Consider the following 24,702-nt stretch of genomic DNA (forward strand, 5'->3'; position numbering starts at 1 on the left):
TGTTGTAAAGTCCAGTGACACAGTAATAACTCCTCTTAAGCAGTTCTAAAAATATGAACTAGAAAGGGCATTCTTTATAGGCAGTTTGCATTCTGCTCTGAGGCTGAGTGAAAATCGCATGACAATTTGGCAAGAGTTCAGACTGTAATTAACAGGAGGTAACGGCAAGATCCTGGATATCACATAGCAAATCCACTATGCTTTCCCTTTTGTGTTGCCTGTTTTTTCTTGGTGCTTACATTGCCGCAAGAGTGAGCAGTAGCCTCTTCCTCGGCCAGAAGGGAACAGAAACCATGCAACTAGGATGAGCCCTATCTCTTCCATGAATACATATTTCTCTTTAGTGGTCACATGTCGTAAGAAGCTTAGGGTCATGAAAAAAACACGTCTTAAAAAACATTTAGACGAAAGAGAATTGTTAGCTACTAAATGGGAAGACTCTGTCTTATGGCAGAGGACTAAAAAAATACAGCTTGGTTTGCAAAGCACAACAGCTGCTTTCAAGTGAACCTCTGAATCTTTAACATTAACTGACAACATGCACACACAAAAGTCGGATTCTATTTTTAAGATAAATTTTAAAAAAGGTCTAATTATTGGAACCTTTATGATCTTCTAACTATAACTTGAATTTGTCTTAAAAACTTCTTACAGGTTTCTGTCTTCCCACCTATTCCAAAAAGAAATGTTTTTCCAGAGTCTGTGTTGTAGCATTGAAGTGAAGAAGTTCTTGCTAAAAAATATCACTACAACTGTCAGATCCACTGAGGGATAGCTCACAGAGACACTGAGAGAGAGGTACTTCCAAAACTCCCTTTTTTCTCCCAGTCATTGTGGGCTAAGTAAGGTTGCCCTAGAAGTTCCACATAGCACTTGCATTTGCTGTTGCGTTGGTAATAAGCAGAACGCACACCCTAAGCTGAGGCCACAAGGACCCGGACTCTTGCTCGTAAGGGAAGCTGAACTGTGTGCTTATTCTGTGCCTGGAAAGCTTCTGTCAAATTCATGTGGCCGCCGTTCCAGCTAACGGAAGACAAAACTGGAAGGGACCTGGCATGCAGCGAGCATTTGTTATCTGTGCACTTTCCTCCTACTGTTTGAAAATTGAACACGAGCAGCAGGAGACTCACGATGTTCATTGTGCAGCCAGGTTTAATTTTGGAGGCCGAGGGAAGAGAAAAAAAAAAAAAACAAACCACGGGTAAGCGGGTATAAGGACGCCCTGTTGTCATAAACATGAAAAGTCCTAAAAGCACCACAACAGTTTCCTCTGCCTCCCCTCTTTTGGCCCCCTCCATCGCTATCAAACAGGGATTTATGAGTATCCATGTGTTGAGATTCCTACAGTGTTTCCATCCCACCGCTTCTGATTTATAATATAATTAGCTGGGGCACTTTGGCTGTCCACTGCTGGAAAATGCAGAGGAAATCACACCAGTTAAATTAAGTCTACAGGTTACTAGGCACACATTTGTCTCAGGCTGGAGCAGGAACACTACTAATACCAAGCTGAAGTCTTAGACTCTCAGGGTTTGTGCTCATGGGCTCAGAGTTGTTCCTTAGTTTGGAACTGGGTGGCTGATGACAAAGGGTTTTTCTGGATTTCAGCCATGAAAGTATTTGCAGTTCTATTTGGCTAACAAGAGGGTTTTTCAACATAGTACCTGCAGGCATCCAAGGCTCTCACAGACTCTTACTCCACAGCTTATGGTCCAAATACATGATTGGAAAAGAGTTAGCATGGCTTAATGATCTACTGTCTGTCAGCTGAGTCACAGTAACCCTCACAGCCTGCACCAAATGTGAAGCAAAATACTTTAGCGAAATCTACAGCAACAATAGCAATTCAGGTGGCCAATGAGTGTGCAGAAGGTCAGCTAGCACAACTCAGCTGGTGAGAGGTAACCGCACTTTTAGAGAATCAGACAGCCTCGGTATGATCTTGGTTTAGAGCACAGACTACAGTCACATGCCACAGCAGGAAATGGTCTAACGTATACCAACCCAAACACTTCTTAGCTAAAAAATAAACACGTTTAGTACTTCTTTTTCAGTGAGAATTTGATACTACATTGAAATCTTCCTTTATCTCCAGCAACAGTGCAAGTTTTTTGGGGTGAATGTGATGGAGGAATGCTTATAGGAACCATCCCATGGCCTTGGCTGTACTGGCATTTTTCTCACAACTTTCTCACATTATTATAAGACCAGTGCAGAGCCACTGTTAAGCATGACTGTGAATGTTGTTAACACTCACACAATGACATTTTAACCATCATCAGACCTGCACTAAATACCAATGGATGGCATGAAAGTAGTCGCTGCTGTTTAAGGACAAGGCAATTTCACTGTCTGTTCCAGTCCTTACCTGCTTTTTTCTTAAACATCCAAAAGCCAGTTAAAAGCAATCCCAAGGGTGTTTTTGTTCTTGTTCCTCAAATTTGGAATGCACTACTTTTCTTTAAGAAATTTCATGTCAACAATTCAGACAACTTAGTACTACATCATCAGGTACACATTGGCACATGGATTCCAAGAACAAGAAGTCTCAAAAATGGATTTAGCTATTAATCTCAAAACACAGAACAAAACTGTTAAAAAGTGAGTGAAAACTCCACAGGTTCTAACTTTCAGTGCTTTATAACTTGCAACATTAAAAAAAAAAGTTGGACACTCAAAAAAGACAGACCCCTAGAAATTATTTCTAGATCCTGTAGACTGGGACTAAGCTGACTTCAGTTTTTATGGCTCAAGATAGCCCTGATCAAGAACACTTTTCTGCCCCCTGCAAACATCCCTACCAGAAGCTCTTACCACAAGGGTTCGCAAGCAGAGGGTCCCTGCTGGAGCACGGGGGTCCAAAGCAGCCACAAGATCCCATACTTTAATTTTCCTAGTCGCAAAAAAATAGATAAACACCATGGCTCTGTTAAAGAGAAAAGAGCAAGTGCTCACAGAAGAAAATTAACTGTTAGTACAGCTTAGCTAATACACCAGTTCAAGGAAAATTACAGCAATCCTTCTGAACCTTCCCCTTTGTAAAGTTTATAGATCTTAATGGGAGAAAAAAATAGGCTGTCAACAAAGAAAAACACATAAAAAACAGGTGGTAACAACTAACAGAAACACGTGGGAGTGCAGACACCTAGTCTGTAATGGCAAATAGACCAGAAGACATAACCACAGACGGGAAAGATTGTTCTTACCAGTGGTTCAGCTAGAAGAGGTTTCAGGTTGAGTCGGTTAGATATTCCTACAAGCTAAAGGACTGGACAACACACATCAAATCACACTGACTTATTTCAAAAGAAGAAAAACAGGCATACTTTGTAGCATGGTCCTGATTTACTGGCCTTGAAAATGTCCTCTTGGTATGACAGACAAGGAGAGTAATATTTATAAGGAGGATACAGCAAAGTGGGATGTGAGACACTGATACAGACAGGAAGATGCAAGGTATTGACTGCACTGACAGGCTCACCCATCATATGCCCCACTGACTATCCTCTTGTTATCAAAGCGTATGCATCTCACCAACTCTTCATGGCCTTCTAGTACTCGTAAACATGCCCCACACTCGATATCCCAGAGTCTGGAAGAGAGTACAAAGAAGCACTAAGAATTTTTTAATATCTGATCATTGCAACTAAACATTTAGTCTTTGCTTGTAGCTAATGGAAACTTGGAAATAAAGATTATGATGGAACAACAAAGAAGAAACAAACTACATTCATCACTCCTTTTTCTGCTGTTAAGCGGATGCATGCTTTTCAACATGACCCTGTTATGTTACAGTATCACATGGGAAATGAGTCAGAGATCCAAAAATTTTAAGACCAGTTGTGTCTAGTATCTACTGCTCTAGTAACACAGGACATCTCCCAGAGATATCCCCTCATCTTCACAGTGAGCCTCATAATTTTATTTTACTGAAATTGGTTTTTCATAGAAGTATCCTGCCTTGATTTTGAGACATTAAGAGAGGGAGACTTACCAATCCCCCTGGCAGTTTGTTCCAATTGGTATGATCACCTTCACAGGGCAGGCGCCCCTTTCCGTACCCCTACACGCCTATTTCTGATTTGGAGATTACCATCAGACAAATTAAGACATCAATACAGTGGTGAAAGGTACAAGAATTAACAAACCCTTTTTATTTGTCATTTCGCCCACTGAAGATATGTTTACTCTGTAATCTAGGCACCTTATGCATAAGGTAAAATGGGCACTCTGTGTTTATTGTAATGCACTTTCTTCTTGCTCTCAAATAACTCCTGTGGCTCTCTGCTGTTTCTAATAATCCAATATTTAAAAAAAGTTCTGGCACCAAAACCAGTACACTCTATCCCAGTAAGAGACCCAGCAATGTGTTATTCTCTCAACTGTAAATATCCCAGAGTTTTGGGGTTTGTGAAGGATTCTTAGCATGGAGAATAAATTAAAATACATTTACACTTGCACACTACCTTGAAAAATATTTAAGAAATGCTTGAAACAGTTACGAAGCAAGTCTATTTGCTTTCCATACTTCTGTCAGCTCTTTGACATGACTCCCAATTACCATGGATAAAAAAAGATTATTTGCCTACAAGAACTGAAATTCTTTGACATGTATGATCTAGAGGTGTTACACCTCTGGCTGAGATGGACTCTGCTCATAGAGGAATCTTTTAATAGCAGTACCTGCTGCGGCTCCATGACACACAGCTGAAAGTAGCAGTCACAAATGTCCTTAAATGGTCATCAATTAATGTTCAGACCAACATGAACTTCACAGTAGTGAGAAATATGGGTGGTTTGTGGAATTTCTCAGGATGACACATCTTGAAGCAACACAGCTGCTGAAGGGTCAGGTCACTTTTCTTTGAGAGACAGACAAAGAGAGAAACTGTCCCCACATATTTTACTCCTGAGGTCCCCTGGGGAATAATCCAGATCCAGTGGATCTCTGCCCAAGGTTGGTGGATAATGGTTGCAGCTGTCCTGCCACGACAACCTGCTCTCACTTTGGACAACAGAGGAATGAACGGAACTCTTTCGTCACTGGGAAAGGATTTCTCTATGCACACGTTTGAGGCCAACGAGGAGCACAAGGCTATTCTTTGATCCATGAAGTTGATCTTTCAGGGATCTGTGAAGATCCCAATAGTTTTCACATAAGTACCAGCACACCAGTCAAGGTCAGAGCAAGCAACTCCATGGCAAAGGTCAGCCAAAGGCACTCTGGCTGGTCAGAGAGCATTAAGTCTCTCGGGGACTGTAAACAGGATGGACAATGCCAGAAATGAACTGGTGCAGAAAGGTTTGAAGAGCAATCTTGTGCCAGGAACTTTTGTGCCATGTGTTTCCATTCCTTGCCATCAATCCTGAGATTGCCAGCAGCCCTAGGAGGCCGCTTCACACTAATTCAGACCTGTATTTTCAGGTCCCAGTTTGAGGGAATGAGATCAGTTTGAATCTGAATGAGATTAGAAGAGAATATCATGTTCCTAGCCGCGTGGGATATGGGCCTTCATGTAGAAAAGGAATAACTGCTATGTAAGAGCAGAACCTCCTAGCAGAATTGGTGCCAAGGGTACCTTCCAGATTTGATAACCTTCTCAAATTTCTACTTTAAATGATCAAAAGACTAAATAGTAAGAGAACTACTCTTAAGGCTTGAGAACTAAAAATTCACTACAAAGCATACGCAATCAAAACCACTACCAGTCTTCCCTCCTACAGCTCTGGCAGAACTTCTGAAGGTAGAGGGAGGTCTGCAAATATCTCAGCCTTTAATTCATTTGAAGTCCCAGCAGAGCTGGAAGACATACAGAAGGCAGGTGAGCCTGAATCCCCATCTTCTAGAGAGAATGCTGTTTGTCTAAACAGTCCAGTACCAGATCCCCACGTGTGCACACACTGGAGGTTGAATATACACATATAAATCAACCACTCTTTAAAAATTAACCCAAGATGATGTAGTCTGTTTCTATTTTCTTGCTCCAAATTCTCCCTTTTTAAATTTTTTTCTCTACCATGCTTGTTTGCAGCAATTAAGAACTTTGGCCCTAGAGGCTAAGATACTGAAGTGATTGGATTAAACTTGATGGATCAGTTTCTACCAGATGGAAATCAGCACAATTATAGTGATGCCTGTGTAGCTGTGTTCTCTTACACTGGTGAAAGTTCTCACCTAAACCAAAACCTAAATAATTTTTATACATGGGGTCTCTCTACAGAAGGAAGATATTGATTTCTCAGCACATGTCCTTATGTTTGCAGTTGCAAAACTAGAAATGAGAGTTATCTTTTGGAAAAAAGTTTTCCTGCAACTGAGGAATGACGAACTTCAAATTCTGTATCATGAGGCAGCCTCCACTAAAGGCCAACACACAACATCTGGCATTTTACAGTGGATTAAAATCAAACATGTAAAGCACTAAACCACCCACAAAGATGACTTAGTAATCTGCCCTTTCTTAATCACCCTTCCACTGACTTGTGCCCTCTGCTAATGGCTGGGAGAAAACAATGTGACCAGGTAAGCCTTGTGCCTTCTGCTCACACAGCTGACAAACTTGACTTCTGTTAAGATTCACTGCCAACATTCCTGAAATTCTAGCACAATTTATCTGTCAACTAGGGATTTTGTCCAATGTAAGCATAAAAGTAACTGTATTCCTCTTTAGCATTATCACTATCTTGACATTTATTGTTATTAGCAAGTCATATTTTAGATCCTTCCCTAACTGCTGTAATATTTAACTATTTCCCTACTCTAATTCTGAGACCAAGTTTCATAGTACAGTTGCAGAGGGTTATTTTTTTCTATTTGAAGTGCAGGAGTTCTCCCCACGTGCAAGTGGTGCTACAATGCCTGTAATACATTTTCCCATGATTAAGAGGCAGAAGTTCCAGCTCTCTTGGTCATGTCTCAGACAGTCCTACACTAAAATCTGGCACAATGACCTGGTGATGTCAACGAAAGGACCACCATTTTCCTACAGAACGCAAAGCAGGGAGGCAGCACGTTGCAAGCAAAGTCCACAGGCAAACAGTAGCGTGAATCATTCTCACTGAGGAGAAATTATTACTGACATGCAAAGTGAAGGGTTTCTGCTTGCACTGTCCAGCTTTCAAGTTTTATCAGAAGGCAGACAAATATTTAAAACAAAGGCAAAAGGGAGGTTGCTCTTACTCCTGCTTGCACCACAGAGCCATTTCCCTACGTCACATACACTACTACTCAAGTTTGCTCCATACACCCTGAGATTAGTAGGACATCCCTCTACCAGCAGCTACAGGATGCAGGGAGAAATCCTGACTCACAGTACCAGAAGGAGTTAAATCTCAGATTGCAAGCAGGGCAGCTGGAGAAGTGCAAGAGGCAGCAAACTGAACTTCATGCTCTAAACCAGCTGTTCCAAACTTAACCAGGTGCCAAGTACCACAAGAAGTGTTTGGCGAGAGCCCAGGAGGATTTCTGCAGAGGATTAAATGCCTCTTACTGCAAATCTGACCCCTTTAACTAGACACATAGCCCAATTAAAATATCACAAGAGGACATCACAGAAAAGCAGTACTTGCCAGCTCCTTCATACACCAGAATTGTCAGAGCAATGCAACTTGTTGATTAGTATGGGACTCTTGAGATACAGAGGATGAAAGACAACACAGTAAAACAGACTTCTAATATCTCTTTGCAGTAGTTCCCAATGTTCTTTACCAAAGAAAGCATCTTTCAAAGATGACAAGGGTACAGAGCACTTCGGCTGCCTAACCTCTGAACATCCCAGGGAATTAGAGACAATGTGCTTGCACAGAACTCTGCAACGGGGAGTGTGTCTCTCACCTGATAGTATTATCTGAAGAGCCGCTCACTACTAGCCTGTCTCTGTACTGCAGACATGCAATGCCTCGTTTGTGGCCATTTAAGGTGCGCACAAATTCGCAGGTACTAGTGTTCCATACCTGTGACAGGAAGCAGGGAGGGAACCACACAGAGACAAAATTATTAAGATGAGACTAACAAAAGCTGGTATCTGTATGATATATAGGTGCATCCAGAATGTTCTTAATTGAAGATGCTATCATTAAGACTGGGAAAATTACCCCTCCAGTGACTTGTGACTATAGTCTGCAACTGTTAGCAGCTTGGGTCACTGTACACACAAGATTTTTGCCACACCATAAGAGAATCAGTTTCCAGAATGAGGCTTTAGCACTCTCAGGCTATGATTTAGTCTACACAGGATCTTGATTTTCCTCAGTTTTAATGCTGCAGACTGGGATCATAGCAGTAACACTTCGGTGACTCCTATCCACTCACCTTCACTTTTGCCCCTATTCTGCCCTCTGACAACTGTTCAAATGACTGATGCTGAAACAGATTATGGAAGTGGTCAAGTTGAAAAAGAACACAGAAGAAAAAATTCCTTTTTCAACTGCATCTGTACCTGGATCTGATTTTCCATACAGCTCTGTAAAGTTGTGCAAGCTCAACAGAGAAGGGACGAGTGGAAATGAGCAGCAGGAAGATCTTCTAAAGGAAGATCTGTGTAATAACTGCCAAGGATAATCTTCCCTGTCTGGTCACTGTTCTTGGTTATTAAATACCCCAGTGCTGCAAATAAAAAGCCTCTGAAACACCTCACCTTTATAGTTCTGTCACCTGATGCTGATACAATGTACTTGTCATCGAAGTCCACTACATTGACGGCAGCTCGGTGCCCTACTAGCACCCTCCTCAGTGTGATGTCTGTTGGTGAAGCCATGTCCCACACAGCAATGGAACGGTCTTTGGAACACGTCACCATCATGCCGTTATTGAAGCGGAGGTGCAGTACTGCTTCGCAGTGGTGAATCAGTGTATTCAGCATCTCACCTGCATTCACATCCCACACCCTGCAGTTTCAAATTTCAAACCGGAGAGAAGAGAGTTAAAAAACAGTACAGTGGATTTTCTGCAGGGCAAGAGGGGGACAGGAAGAGGTAATTGACACTCTAGCAATATTAGAGAAGGAAATACCACAAGTTATATCTACATCTACTAAATAGTTCATTAAAAGATGTATTATATCAACCTGTTGATTATGCATACGTTGAGACAGTCCAGCAGTCAAAAACTCTGCAATGCAGTTAACACCATAAAAATAACCCAGCCAGGAAAAAAGCATCCTTTAATTAAGGGAATTTAGTGCTGAGGAAAGGTGTGAGATTGATGGCCTTAAAGACTGATGTTTTCTGGTTCTGTCAGTCTACCACACACTCCACTTCCAGTCAATGAGTACTTAATCACGACCTGTGGAGAAGCAAGTTCAGTAACTTGTTTAATTTTTGACCTCTCTCACAGGACTATCAATTCAAAGGATAATTTATACAGAAGCAGAAGACAAGATAATGCTTTTCAAACAAAGGTAAGTAATTCCCACAAGTTGCACCACGGATTGCATTTACCCTGCAGTGCATCTGGTACACAGCTACATTCCAGGAATGTGCTGAATACCCAAATTAAGACAGAACATTTATGTCAATTTAATGTTATTGGAACCAACTGTTTCAGCTGAAAGATAATTAAAGAAGAAAGTTAGACAAAGGCTTCGTACAGAACTTCTAGGACTCGAAATGAAGATTTTAAGCCTTAAAAATCTTTCTTTTGGGCTACTCCATTAGCAAACTTCTTTTACCCTCCAAAAAGAGATTTCTTTTGGCACTACCACACCTGTACCCCAGATACACTATGTGAGAGCAGAAAATAGCTGTATCATCAGGCACATCAGACATTGCAAAAGTTAAAACTTTCCTCTGCCAACAAGGTGACCAGTAAGAAAAGGCAAGATGTCAGAAAGACTTCTAATGTCTTATTTCCTAACTTATGGAGGCTGAAGTTCATCAACTTATGGACTATAAATGAGAAAGAAAACTACATTCCAAATACAAAATGCAAAGGAGAAAAACCCACAGACTAAAGACCTGAGCCATTAACATATGAACAGTTTGCAGACAGGGTTGCCAAACTGAACAGGAGCTGGAGACCTACTGACTTCTTTGGACAAGCGCATCCCTGAGATCTCAGAAGCATTAAGAGCCCATCTGTACTGTCTATTGGATGAAGCCCCTCTTCCTGAGGAGACCCAAGGATAAAAGTGATGCATCCTATGTGCCTCTGGGGTTTGCACAAACATTTATAGATACAGTGGGAAACAAAGTATTTCTGGGCAAGTAGCCAGTCTGCAATTTAGCCTGCCTGGCCTGATATGGAAGATGATAGTGCTTTTTACAGAAATCAGCCTCTCCTTTTGCGATCTGTTTAGCACAGTGCAGTTCCCACACATCTCCGGGCAGGCGGTGTTGCTGGAATTCCAGATTCCTACTAATAACAGGACCCCAAAATCTAGCAGCACCACAAGACCGCATGCATCACATGTCCAGAACTAAATTTAATGGTTATTAGCCACCATCAGTGGTAGTTTACATGCAAGCACAGTGATAACCATGAGGAGCTTGCAGCCATAGGAATACATGCTAGTAGCAGAAAAGGCCACTGACTCAGCTTTTTATTGTCTGTAACTTCACTGCATGGCCATTGTTTGTACTCTGGCAAGAAGAGAATATATAACAACATGGAGAAGACAGACTTGCTTCTTCACACCCAAGTTCATATTGCAATTCGCTAACTCATATGTGCATGTATTTATACTGCAGGTCTTAGACTCTCTGGGATCCTGTAATATGTCTAGTGGACTTCACATTCGCACAACATGCACCACAAGTGCTGACTTGAGGTGTCCAGCCTTTTGCTGGGGACTGGAAGGAAAGCAAGGTTAGAAAGACTGCATGAAAAGAAACACCATGCTGAAATGTAATTAAAAGTCACAGGAGATCTAGTCATACATTTTTTGTTAAAATTAAGTGACAATAGATGACTAAACCTTCAAACTTGCTTTGAAAACTTCAACCAACTTTTAAAAAGTTATTCTCAGGGAGAATTTAAAACATTCTCAGGGTCTGTCAAAACATGCAAAACCTTAGTGAAATGCCAGATGGCCTTCCTAAGTCATCTTGACCTTGACTGGCCTTTGCTTAGGTTCTCATTTCTCCCTGACAGCCATTTGCATGGACATCTGATAAACAAGGAGAGTACACTCCTGAACAAATATGCTGAACTACTTCACGGAACCAACAGAACAGCACATATTTCAGAAATTGCCATTTCAGCAGCTCGCAAGGCTAAAATCTTAGAGGCAAACAGAAAGCTCCAAATCATGAGCACACACCTGACTGTTGAGTCCGAAGATCCAGTAATGATCACCCGTTCATCGTACTGGAGGCACAGGACAGAACCCGTGTGTCCGGTGAGAATGCGCTTGCATTCCAATGTATTCTTATCCCAGATCTAAGAGAAAACATTCAAAACCAGACAGCTCAGTAAGGTTTTCATCTTTCAGTACTTACTGGTTTGACTGGTCTGTTTTTTACTACAACACATGATCCAGAGTGCAGTTAGAACATCTTTAGTGGCATCTGTACAGTCTTCTGCAGGCTCTTTGGTGCAATACATTAACATCTTTGATATTACTGGCTTTACTATGAACATTGGTTTTACCCTTCTCATCAGGGTACAGTAATTACGTAGTCTTTAATTACTAATGGACAAAAACTCTGCTAGCGAACTGTTTGTAACGAAACAGGGTCTTTCTTGCCAGACAAAAGAGGCATACACGCTGTGCAGGTGTGAGGTGAGGGAAGGAGAAGGCTAGGTTACTAACAAGAGATTGAGTAGGTGTCACTGAAATTAGGACACTTATTTATGGCACAGACACTGCATGCCATTAGTATGCCATTTTGGAGCATTCTCACCTTAATAGTATTGTCTCGTAGGCCACTTACTATCTTCTGATCATCATACTGTAAACAATAAACCCCTTTGCTTGTCTCGCTTCGGCAGTGGATCCTCTGTAAACTGTGCCTTCCACACCGCCAGTTTGACTCTATTGTCTTGAGGAGAAACAGGAGACAAAAGAGAAGTAAAAATAAAGAACAGAAATATCTCCCCTTTTTTTGTTTGTCTAAGACAGCAGATACTTTTCTTCACACTTTGTCCTGCGTCAGGCCCATATAATGATATAACTGCCTTCTAGAAGAAGTAACAGACATAATAAAACCAATTAAACAGACAAAAGCTTGGAAAACATATCGTGGCTAAACTCCTCTGTGTTATCCAGAATGGTGAAGGAGAAGTGACCTAAAAGCTTTTTTCTATTGCGAACTTTTAACCCCTTGTGACTCAACGACTAAACTGAAGAGAAAGTCTCAGCTGAGCTCTAGCTAAGTGCTTGTACAAACTTGTCACAACAGTGTCTGAGCACTGCTTTTCCCATTAGGAAACTACCAGAACATGGCATTTTGTTCACACTAGATCCCTGGGTCTTAGGATATCTTTAGCAATGCACTTTTCTTCCTGGCTCAGTTCCTGTCTCCCCATAACATCTTATTAGGTCTCATCTGCACTGGGTGGAGCAAACAGTGCTGCTGTGACATCTGACGTGCAAGGTGTAGAAAGACTCCCATCTGCAAACAGCTCACTGAACAATCCAACTCATCTTCTGCCTAAAGGAGCAGTGAAGCTTTGGACCTTACATAACTATCCCAGAACTACAAACTCCAGACAAATACAGACACATCAGATCTAATGAAATATTTAATTAGAACAAAATACTGTCAGAATTTCAACATCACAGATAAATCAGGGAGATTTAAAAAAACTGCAACCAAACATCACCACATCTGGAAGCTGTTTCCTACCTCTATGTCCTGTATAATTTTGGGGTAAAGTGCTCTGTAGAAGGAGTTGGGTGGTGCAGTCCCATCAGGAGGTTTATTTTTAAATAGATATTGTCCCCTGGAAGACAAAAAACACTCACACTGAACGCAAATCATGTTTCAGCATTTTGGAGAAAGAACCTCCTGGCATTTTACAAATGGGGAACCACTGTTGAAAAGCACAGACAGATTCATATTCAGACTTAATTTACTCAGTAAGATGAGGTGGTTCCTTGTTTGTTTGATTGCATTTTGACACTGAAATACACACGAAAAATATGTGCCTAGTCACTCAGGGGAGGGAAATATATTATCTATTATGGATGCGAACCCACTCAACTCAATAGGAGGTGAGAATGGCTCATGCCTGCAATACACATACCCGTATCAGAGGTCACCTTTAAAATAAAGTGTATAAAGAAAATAAAAGAAGATAAGGAACCCTCAAACTCACTATGCATTCAAGGCTAGCTTTTATCTGCATTAGCAGGAACAGTATCAGTTTTGGTACATGGACATTTTACTGCTACTACTATATTTTGGTAAGCAACACTTCATCTGTAGTGCCTCCCTCATTTCAACACTGATTTGGAATACTCATATCCCAAGCTAGATTTTTGCTACAAAAAAAATCCGTAAACGGCAATCACTACCTGCTGTGTAAAAAACTTTAATTCCTCATCCTGAAGTTAAGAAGCCACCAAACACGGTGTGGAAGCTAGTAAACCCCACCATGGGCGTACTAACTGCTGTTCTGCCTGGCAACATGCCTCACAAAATGGAGAGAGGCACAAATGCCTCCGAGTGTAATCCTGGCATCAGAGGCACAGAGTTTACACTGGGCCAGCTCTCCACTTCTCCCTCCTTTACTCCATTATGGCATAATTAATTGTTCAATACTTCCTTGCACATTTCTTTCTTGTCCTTTCCATACAGTATCTATATACACCTTGAAACTCATTTGAGACCGTACATCAGCTGCCCTGATGTACGTGAACTAGGGAAATCACAACAATGAACTGAAATTTTCAGGTTATACAGCGGTAGTGAACTACAGGACTGAACAAACAAAATAACAAATGCTCAAGAAAAGGCCTTTTGATAATTCTTTAAATAAAGTATTTTAAGTACAACTTGAGAAAAAGGTGCTTGGACAGAGCAATCATCTGAGTCTTCAAATACAGTGACCAGCAGCCACTCATATGGGGACAAACACACGTGAAGAAGGGACACATGAATGCAGGCAAACCTCTAACTAGATGGTTGCCTATTTACTGTGATCCAGTCTAGAAGTGCATACAAGAAAATTAAAATTATTGGGCCAGGGAGACAAAAAACACTTGGAGATACACAGAATACCTAGGACACATCCTGCAAGGCTTGGGGTAGGTCTACGTCAGTCTGTATACAAGCCTGAAAACCTGCCTATTCTTTCCAGCTTTACTAGCTGATCTGATACAAGGTCTTGTTGCTACCTATAACACTTGCCTTGCTGCATGTAAAGTCAGTTGTTTACAGTTCAGCTAAAGCATTGCTTGGAATTCCTACAGCATCCCAGTGGCCGTTGTGCTGTGGCTCTGGGATAAAAGGAATTATTGTTTGCAGGTTTTGATGACCAGCCAATTGCATCAAGTATTCAGATAGACACAATCGTGCCCAGACTTTGGGCTTCTGTTTTATATTTCTCTAAATCTGTGTAACCCTAACCGCTCACAGACAAGCTGTCAGTGAAGGCCACCGTGCTGCAGAACTGGGTGTTTCTGTTGTAAACTATGAGCTGCAAATGCTGAAATCAGGCAGCCCATGTGCAAAGTGAGGAGCTGTAAGCAAATAACACCAGTCATCTATCATTCTGAACTGTCCAGTTAGTCACCTCCTTGTGCCATGCACAGCGTTAGCATTGATTACAAGCTATAAAGCTCTGTATGTCAGAGATGCAATTACACTGGATATTTCTTGTCTGCCTCTCTTAACCACCCCACCATGCCTGCAGTTTTGTCTTCTAGAGCTCATCAGAGGGCAATCTGAAAGACAGGGCACAACCTGCTCCTGTTGTATCAAAGCAACCTCCAGGAGACAGTGTAAACCTGAAGAAGAGGTGCAGTAACAAGGGTGTGACTGTCCTTTGAGACGAGAAGCAGGATTTTGCAACTGTTTTTTAGAATTGTCACATGTCTGTATGACTAGTAATTGGTGCTAACGTTATTTCTAAAATCTGGAGGGAGTAACTTGAGAACTATAAGCTATGATCTCTGACAAGATGTAGAGAATAGGTAAAGTTCCACAGAACAGGAAAAGACAAATAGAGCTCTTGCATTTTAAAAAAAAAGGGAAGAAGGTCCACCAAGGGAATGGTGGACTGACCAGCTCAACTTTTGACAGCTTAGCAGTTCTAGAGCACAAAATCAGATGAGCGCCTAGAAGATGACAAGGTGACAAACAACAGGCAACACTGATCAACCCAGAATACGCCATGTCAAACTGACCTTATTTCTTCTCATGACTTAGCAGGAGAAGTATGATCTTGGAAGAGCTCAAGGGTAGACACACAAATGGCTGGAAAGCAGAGTTTACCAATGGTGCACTGTCAAACAGGATGGCAACTGGGATCTTGTCCTAGATGTGTCATTACTGAGCATCTTCATTAATGACAAAGAATGGAACAGGGAGCGCATTTATTACCTGGCCAATGATACTAAAGCTGGGAGAAGCTACAAGCACTTTGGAGGACAAGATTAAACTCATAATGCTCATGACAAAATGGAGAAATATCAAGCAATAAATAGAATCTAATTCAATAAGGGCAAGTGCCAAGTTCACATAAACATGCAAGATGAGGAATAATGGCTAAGTAGAACTTCCACAAAAAGGGTAATTAATTTTATAACATTCTTATACCACTGTTAAAAAAAAAAAAAAGCACATGTTCTACTGGAAAGCATAAAACGAAGCGTCCTCCATACAACACGCAAAGCAATGCTTCACACACCACCAAACTCTGGTGATGGCAGAAGTAAGACACCCAGCTGATTACACCATCCTCCAAGAATGGAGTAGAGTAATTGGGGAAAAAACCAAGAATGACAAGAGGACAAGACAACACAGAATTATGGCAGGTTAGTGCATCCAAAATGTAGGAAACATGATCATCTTCCAACATAGAAAAGATTACTGCAAAAAGGAGAATGAGAAACTGTCCTCTGTATCTGTGTAGGATAAATATAACATACCAAACCGTAGCTAGGAAGACAGCCTAGATTTTAGGAAAATCTTTCTAACACTAAAGTTAGTGAAACAGGGAATTCCTTGCCCAGGCAAGGCCTAGGGAATCTCCACCAGTGAAGGTTTTTTAAGAACAAATTAGACAAACATCTGGGATGACTAAAGAGAAACCTGGCTCTGCCTCTAGGGAAAAGGAGGGACTAAATAACCTCTTGAAGTCCTCTTCGGACTTACTCTGACCTCAACAATACAGAACAAAAATAGCCTGGAGAGAACAAGGCACTAAAAGGAATGCAAAAGTTACCACTGCCATGCTTGTGTTTATTTTACACTCTTTATAAACATTACACTATTGGAGGCAGATCAAAATAGTATTTATTTTTAAAGGATGTTTCATAATCCTGATTTACTCGCCTTTACTTCCTGAGACAAACTGTATAACAAAATTAACCATAAAACAGGAGTCTTTGTTTGCAACTCTGTATCTTTTTCTTTTTAATAGCAACCAAAATGCCTGAGCTGTCACTTTTATCTTGTTTATGAAATATTCATACCCAGCTTCCTTTCTGCCAACATCCTAGGGACACCCTTGGAAAAGAAAATTATGTATTAAAGGACATACCCCTGAGAGGGAAAGTTCTAATGAAATGTTAACAGAGCAGCTTCAAACTTGAGTGAGACCCACATTGTAGTAAGGCTATTCCAGATGATTATTAACTAATCTATCTGCATTTCTAAAGTCCCCTATTCTCCGTGGTACCTACCCTCAGCTTCCAGTTTGAAAATTAAACAGATATCTAATAGTGAAAATCTGCTGAGGAAAACAAACAGACCTATCAGGAAACAACTAATTCATAGCACATGCTGCCCCACTGCCACCCCTAAAAAAGCTCTTCTGCTCTGAACTGCTGACTAGTTTAGTGTTCCCCTGGGGCATACACAGCTTCTTAATTTGAACCAAATGACAGCTGGGCATAAAAATCTCAGTCTGTATATCTCACTTGTCACAGTGGGATAAGAGCATGATCGGATGAGGAAGGTGAGGAAAAAGCCCCCACATTGCCTGCATAGCCAAATAACGTCCTAACTCCTCAACCCCCAAATTTTGATTTAAGCAACTGTCAGGTTTGGAACTGACATGATGTTTTAAGGTGCTAAATAACCCTCTTCAAACGTGGTTTGAAACACACAGCACCTACAGTCCTAAACGGGGTAAAAAGAGCTGAAGATGCAGTTTCCTCACCATCCTCTCCTCTCTGACAACCCCCTCCACAGGGAGTCTGTCCTGACCATTCTCTCGATGAGCTTCTTCCACAGCATGCCATCCGATGTCACCCGGTACCACTCCTTGCACACCAGCTCAGCAGCACACAATGATTTGGCATCCAGGTATGACAGAATGTTCTCAGCAATGTGATCCAATCCCCGAGCTGGGGGAGGGAAAAAAAAAAAAAAAAAGATTATTTGCTGGGGAGACATGGAGTTTAAAACAACTCCTCTTGCTAGCACAAAGATACCCTCTCTTTCCATCTCCTCTTCTGCATGCAGAGCTGGACCAAATGCACAGAAGAGCATTTGCGGTTAAGTTCAGGAGTGAACAGCGTTCTCCAACTTCCTTTGGATATAACACAAGAAGTCATTAAAAATAATAAAGAATCCAAGAAGTCATTCCAATCTATTTCGATGGGTTTTAGCACTAGGGGGATATTCTATGGATGGCATTTCCAACTCAGCGACGCAGCCCCCAAAATCTCTCTATATTAGGACCATTTCTCATCTCACTGCTACAGCTGTTCTCATGTTCCAACGGCTCAAAAGCTGTTTTTGCTAAAGCAGTAGCTTTTAAACGTAATGAAGAAAAAAATATATATTCCCAATGTGTGCCCTGAAGGGTAGTGGTACCTTTAGACATGGGGGAGGGAAAGATATGCAGATGTACAGGGAAGTCGAGAGGGAAGGAGAGGCTGTGTAAGAAGAAAGTGAAGCAGGTTTGCTAATTCCATTTTATTTTAGTGGGTGGAGGAAAAATATGCACACCAAAATGGTATAATTTGCAAATATTTTCCAGCGTGAATACCAGGACTGGCTTTGTTTCAACATGGCTGGAGTGAAATGTAAAGCAATTGCCTGGTTAGCACCAAGCAGCCCAATGTAACGTCTGCGTAACTGGGGGCCAGGGAAAGTTATGCTATGTTTCTTAACTGGATGGATGTATTCAGTAAAATGTGCCCTTACCCACTCAAATTTAATCACCAGCAGGACTTCAGGAAAATAAGATGCCTTTTAAATGACATGCTGCATAAATACAACTTCTCTTGGAAGCTGTTTAATTCACAAGTGAGACATGCCATCAAGAGATTATCTCACTTCACAGGTCAAATTTCAGAGACCACATCATGCCTCAGGCATAATGTTCAGACCAACCAAAAAGGAAGCATGGCAGATTGGTATTACGTGCATCTTCCCTCTGGTTCACATTTGGGACAGAGTTAAATATGTCTTCTCTTGCTTTTAAAACAACAGTCTCAAAGACCAAGTAGTGCTTGTGACAGAGAAAAAAAAAGCAGCAAGTGCATTTTTACAGTCACATGTCTGTACTTCTGCAAACCCAGATTGGGTGTAATCAGCTGATTCTGATTAGAGTTCATAAGACACAAAAGGCCCAACCTTAGTTTTCATTAACAAAAGATCTCAAAATTATCTCCCAATCCATGAAAGCGAGAAAATTCAGCATGCCTCCTCTCACTCCTTTCAAACATCCTAAATTTATAATACACTTTGGGTGAGACATTCTGCCCAGTGTTTTATGCTTCCATTCACACATAGAAAAAGCACGTGAATGATACCATGCACAACCAGAGTGCAGAAAGAGGTCTGACATTTCTTATCTTTATAGATGCAAAATTAGATGTCAACCTGCAAAATAAAAGCATCAGCAGCCTTTATTATGTATTTAATCTGAAAAGATATATACAGCCACTCTATAAAATTCTTTTAAAAAAAGAAAAAAAAAAGAGTGTTTGTAAATTTAGATTGACTCTACAGCCATTTGAGAAAAGAGAGAGACAATGTTTTAGTGAACGTGAACCAGAATTTGCAGGAATTCCACAATTTGGTAGGGCAGATATACACATCGTGTCCCCCTGCTTCCCTACCCTGACACCTGCAGCCCTGAACTCTCTCCACTGGGTGGAAATGGCGTATTTTCTTCCCCAGTCTATGTTGCTTCCAATGAGCCCACAGACATTTACAGACCTACCTGGACATTTACAAATACCTGTCCGTGTACCATCCATACGGGTGGCTTTACGTCAGCAGCATCACAGCAAGAAATTATTTTATACAGGGAACAACCAGTGGCTTTAGGAAGCAGGGCTACACTGCATAAACTGAGCACAGTAATCTGCCTCTGACCCTCTGGCCCCTTCTGGATCATCAGTAGTTACACTTTAGATCTTGCTGCAATGAGGTGGTGTAACTGCTTCCATGGCTGTAAGTCATCCTTTGCCATTGATCCTAGACCCTTTGCAGAGAAGGAATACTAATGTTTTGGCCTCTCCTCCTCACATTTATGATAAGTGAATGGGCAGAGCTATTTTGGCCCGGCTGCAGACTCCATTTTATTATTTTGTTTCTTAGGAACAGCAAAACTCACTGAGACATATATCAACAAAGCATTGCTTCCTTAAAAAAGAGAAATCTCTGCTCACAAAAGTTTCTACTAAATCGATGTGAAACACAATTAGCCCTTCAGCTCTCCATACCAACAAGAATGTTTCAGTTATTTCACACATGAAACCCTTATAAAAATGACTTTCCTCATAAAAAATGTTAAACAGCTTGGAAATGCTAAGCAGAGACCTTATTTTCCAGAAACAGAACAAAGTTTAAGTGCACAGTTAAGCTGTATTTTTCAAACAACCTTAATTCTGCTCAAAGTACTGGAAAATAATCTGAGCCAATTTTACTCTATATTAGTAAAATGTGCTCATGATCTAAAGCTACCTTTAATTCTGGTCATTCTTTGGGACAGTGCTAGGAGAACAGAGATAAGATGCCTCATGATTTTGAAGTAACTTTGTTTTATTTACTCGAGGGGGAGAGCAGGAGAGAGAATGAAAGAGTAAAAATGAAAACAGAATACTGAACACTTGAGAATTTCAGAAAGCTAAAAAATACTTAAAGAGTTTAGGTTTTTTATTATGTGACTTAATTTAAAATTTTAGGTTCATCACCCTTTCCTAGGCAGTTTCTTACCTTCCACTTTCCCATTCCCCTCATTAGAAACTTGCCTATACTCAGGACATCCTGCACAGCCTGCGGAGTCTGTGTCAGTGTATCTCCTTGTCATTAGTTTTCTCCCTTAGAGCTATATTCCCTAGGACATTAGCACTTTGCAAATATGCAAACTGATGCACATACATTATTTAAGCACACAGTTCCTATAACTATTCAAATACTCACATACTAGCTGCCTGATTCCTATCTGTTCTGCAGTCTAAGATAGTAAAATTAACTGCTTCCTGGGTAACTGTGAAAAGACCACTAACAAACAGGGTATGGTTAGGAAATTTTGAATGCCTCTGAAAATATTTCTAACATTTGCCCAAAATTTTCAGAAAAAGGCCTGTAGGATGAAATTAAGCAAGTGCAAATGAGATGAGTTGGCTTGCTTTGATAGAGTTTTGTGGAGAAAGACCTGGAAAAACTGTGTATGTAACTACATGTATACTTCCACTTTAAACGTGAGGAAGCCAATGCACTTTCAAAATACTTTCTATTTTTCTGAAAGAGAACAGCTCCACAAGTTATAATGCTGCTCTAAGTACACAAGATTATTGCCATGGAGTACTAAAAACTAACATAAGCAGGTACTTAGCATAACTAAGATTTTTTTTTTTTTTTAATGCTACAACAAGCCATTTGATTACTGGGCACAATGAGCTTAAAAATCCAGTGAGTCTATGTATTTAACTTCATAACAAAACTCCTGCAGTGCCTTTATGCTTTGTACAATTCAGTGTTAAACATGTTTTTTTCTGTCTTTTAACCCTAGAACTTAAATTTCACATTGAGAAATCCCATCTGAAGAATGATCAAAGGACTGGATTGAACAAATAGTTGGAGTCCAGCAATTCTCCAAAGGTATTCACAGAACAAGCTCTTGGCAAGAAACTCCTCTCTTCAACTAGCTATTTAGAGATAAAACCTGTAGCACTTCTTGCTCAGGTCCATCTCAAACCAAGGACCTATGCCATGGGAATACTAATCTATAAACTGTCTACCTATCTATCTACAGCGGTATGATCTAATGATCTGAAAAAAAGACCAAAGAGCCAGGAATTTCTGTCTGGTTCTGAAACTCTATTGCTGTACATATTTTATCTCCCGCTGCCTCAGTTTTCCTATCTATAAGACAGGGCCAATACAAAACTTCACACACCCTACTTTATGCGTGCATTCTGTGAGATACACACAATGTCACATCTGAGAACAGCTGGGATAATATTCTCAATGGAAAGCACTACAGAGGTGTGAAAAATAGAACATTTCCATCCTTCGATCTTATGTACTCCATTCCCCATTAGCAATAAATACATAATCATAGTGATGGCTTCAGGAAGGTATTTTACTAGGAAAGAGAGACAAAAAAACCTAACTAAGAAAAGGGAAAACCTCAGCTTGAGCAACCAAAAAGAGTAGTAGTTTTAATTTTAAACATTTTCGTTATTCATGCATCATTGTGGGCATTAAGAGTACAACTACCTGCCCTGTGGCTTGCAATGGCTGTCCTTACAATACATATATGATCTATCATTTACTCCTAAGCCAAACCGTGGTGGTATTAGATCATGCCTTGAGAGATGGTAGGAATACAAAATAAAATATTACTACATTTCATACTGGTATAGAGCTTTTTGTTGAAAAGGTATCATCTATTTTGCAAACTGACCCTAGAAGAGACCTCTCCATCAGGGTAGGCCAGAGCGGATTAGTTTTCTGAAAGACAAAGATGCAAAGCAAGTTCCCTCTGCCTGCAGAAATACCTGGCAGTGCAGTGATGAAGTCCCGCTGTAACATGGGTTTGAGGTATGAGTTTATATGTCCATGCTGGTAGTGACACATCTGGGAGATGAGGTGCTCCACAAACTCCACCTGGTCAGACTCGGACCACTGTTCAAAATACTTGACGCAGAGTTCCTTCTCCTTCTCATAGCTTGCAGACAGTTTTCTCTGCTTGGGCACAATCATACTGGAAGTGCCATTGGCAAGTTTTGTCTGTAAACAGGAAGGAGAGAAACAACCTAAATCACACATATGAAAAGAAGCTCAAGTGGTTTTATAATTTTTTTTAGGGGGAAGAAAATAGAAGGAAAAAAAGTGCTCTGATACATGAAGTTGGCTGAGACCATGTATCCCACTTGGTGCTGTCAGTCGGAGCGCAGCCACCACAAACTGTAACCCCTGCAGGACAATGCACTGGCTCATGCCAGAGCTGCACACAAGATGGGAAACCCTGAGTGGCAATTTAACATAAACACTATTTTACTTACACCGTGCAGACAGTAAAATGCATTTGGATTCCTAATCTACAGTTACCAGTTACTCCAATGCACCAACAGAAAACTGCATTTGTGTTCTGTTTTTTTTTTCCTAAAGAATGGACTGCTGCTAAAATTCATAGGGAATGCAGGAAATGGATGAGAAAAAACCTGATAATACTTCTTTTGAGTATAAAATTATACCTTGAGAGCAAAGCCAGCTAAAACACACCCTGATATTTGGTACATACTTCTTTCATAGAATAAAAGATTTTCAACTTCCTGAGCACTGTTAATATCTTGTCAGGAGGACTCAGCTCAAAGAAGAGTTTCAGGGACAAAACAAAACACTGACATTTCAATTTACTACTTGATAGCAAGATATAATTTCTGCTTTCTAAACAATTTAACTGGAAGAAAAGTACACATTTTGCATTGCAAGAATATCCTTTGTCCAAGTAAGATTAACTGTTTGCTGGGGAACTATTTTTTTCCCATACTGGTTAAATAGTTTGCATTAAATGCTGAAAACATGTGATTTTCTCTCTTTCATTGCACAGCCAGACAGCATTATAATAACAGTCAATATTATTACATTGTTTTTAGAGGTCCTCTATTAATTATCAAATAATTAAAAACAAATTACAGATATCAGAATATATAAAACATTGATATAGGGATGCCATATTTCTATGGCATTATCTATGATGATAATTCCAGGCATCAACCTCACCAGGAGACTTTATTAACTTTAAGGGAAAAAACAAGTATCTAAATCTCTCTGCAAAGATATCTAATGATCTAAAAGAAATGCATGGATTAACTGATTTTACAGGAAAAAACCCAAAAAAACACAAAACAACAAAAAAGCCTTTTTTCAACATGTGCCAAAACAGTGGGCTATTTAGAGACCACAAAATCTAGTTACCAAACCTGTGTTTGGAGTGCAAGAACTTCTCATTTCTCAGGAGTAAATAATTCCTGTACTTCAACATCCCCCCAACCCTGACAGAAATCCTGACTTTGGAACACAAAAACCTCATAATTTGAAAATCTACTCAACTAATCACCATGTACATTTTATTTTCTAGAGAAAATCCACCTAAATACTCCTTTCAGCAGAGCTGGACAGACTTTTCCTCTGGTAGAAAAAGACAGTAATTAGCTGTCATTTCTAACTAGTAGTTTCTTCTATTTCTGAATTATGGTTTGACATGGAGATCACACCAGTGATCAGTGCTCAATTCTGGAGCTCAGTGTTTTCAACTTTACTTCCATCCCCACTCCTCCCTGCAAATTTCTCTGTGTGTTCAGTAAGATCATGCAAGACAAGGGCTATGAGCGAGTTACACTTCCATTTAGTCAGCACACGGACAGCACTGACTGCAAGCAAGTCATAGAGCCAGTACTGGGCGGCAGGAAAGAAATACTCTCTTGGGCCAACTTTTTATATAGAGAAATCTCTAAAGGGACTAGGGGCATGAAGTTCTAGGTGTGAAAGGCTGGACTTTTCCTAGAGAAGTCCAGAGTAGGCAACAGCCTGGCAAAAAAAATTATTACCACTGAACATCGGTCTTAAGGGATTCTGGTCATTTTTGCTGCAGTTAAGCTGCCTGCAAAACAGACACCCCTGTAAAAATGCTGGATTAAGAGAGCTGAGAGATGTTGTATTCTACAAGCTTGATCTCATTTCATTTCTCATTTTGTTTGCTGTGCATCTGACAACAGGCTGTCTCTACAAAGCATTTTTTAAAAACGTATACCTCTGCCTTGTAATTTGAGAGACTCTGAAGTCTGACTAATATGCTGAGCTGGAGAGGAATAGACAACTGATGTGCAAAGACCACAAAAGGGGCAACTCCTTTCACGGGGTGGCATCACGTTCTGGCCTTTCCTTGCCTCCTGAGCACCCTTCTCCCAGCAGACTTCAGCTCCCCAATTACCTCTAAAACATCGGTTTGGGGTATCAAACAGAAGTTGCAACATCTGCAAAAACAAGTAATGGCTTATGCGTGTACAAACAGATGGCTTAGATGGGACAAAACTGGATTCTGCCTGGATCCCAAGTGAATACAGGCCTCTTGGGTGGGAATAATGAGTAAATTAAAGAGTCCATTGACCAACACTTGTAACA

The 24,702-nt window shown here is 40.6% G+C and overlaps 1 protein-coding gene across 7 annotated transcripts in view; it reads right to left on the reverse strand.

Moving 5' to 3' along the window:
• Window positions 1-24,702, reverse strand: part of BTRC (beta-transducin repeat containing E3 ubiquitin protein ligase) — a 118,787-nt gene that overhangs the window by 2,090 nt on the left and 91,995 nt on the right. For 6 of the 7 annotated variants that reach the window (XM_074875152.1, XM_074875147.1, XM_074875150.1 and 3 more), the window contains 9 exons: window positions 22,074-22,305; window positions 17,270-17,456; window positions 12,787-12,883; window positions 11,842-11,979; window positions 11,259-11,377; window positions 8,637-8,886; window positions 7,835-7,953; window positions 3,482-3,592; window positions 2,815-2,893 (listed from right to left, as the gene is read on the reverse strand). In XM_074875152.1, the coding sequence (XP_074731253.1) occupies window positions 2,815-2,893; window positions 3,482-3,592; window positions 7,835-7,953; window positions 8,637-8,886; window positions 11,259-11,377; window positions 11,842-11,979; window positions 12,787-12,883; window positions 17,270-17,456; window positions 22,074-22,305 (1,332 nt within the window). The other variant, XM_074875153.1, reaches the window with a different exon arrangement.

This window comes from Strix uralensis, chromosome 7, assembly GCF_047716275.1.
Source record: "Strix uralensis isolate ZFMK-TIS-50842 chromosome 7, bStrUra1, whole genome shotgun sequence".
NCBI classification, from domain to species: domain Eukaryota; kingdom Metazoa; phylum Chordata; class Aves; order Strigiformes; family Strigidae; genus Strix; species Strix uralensis.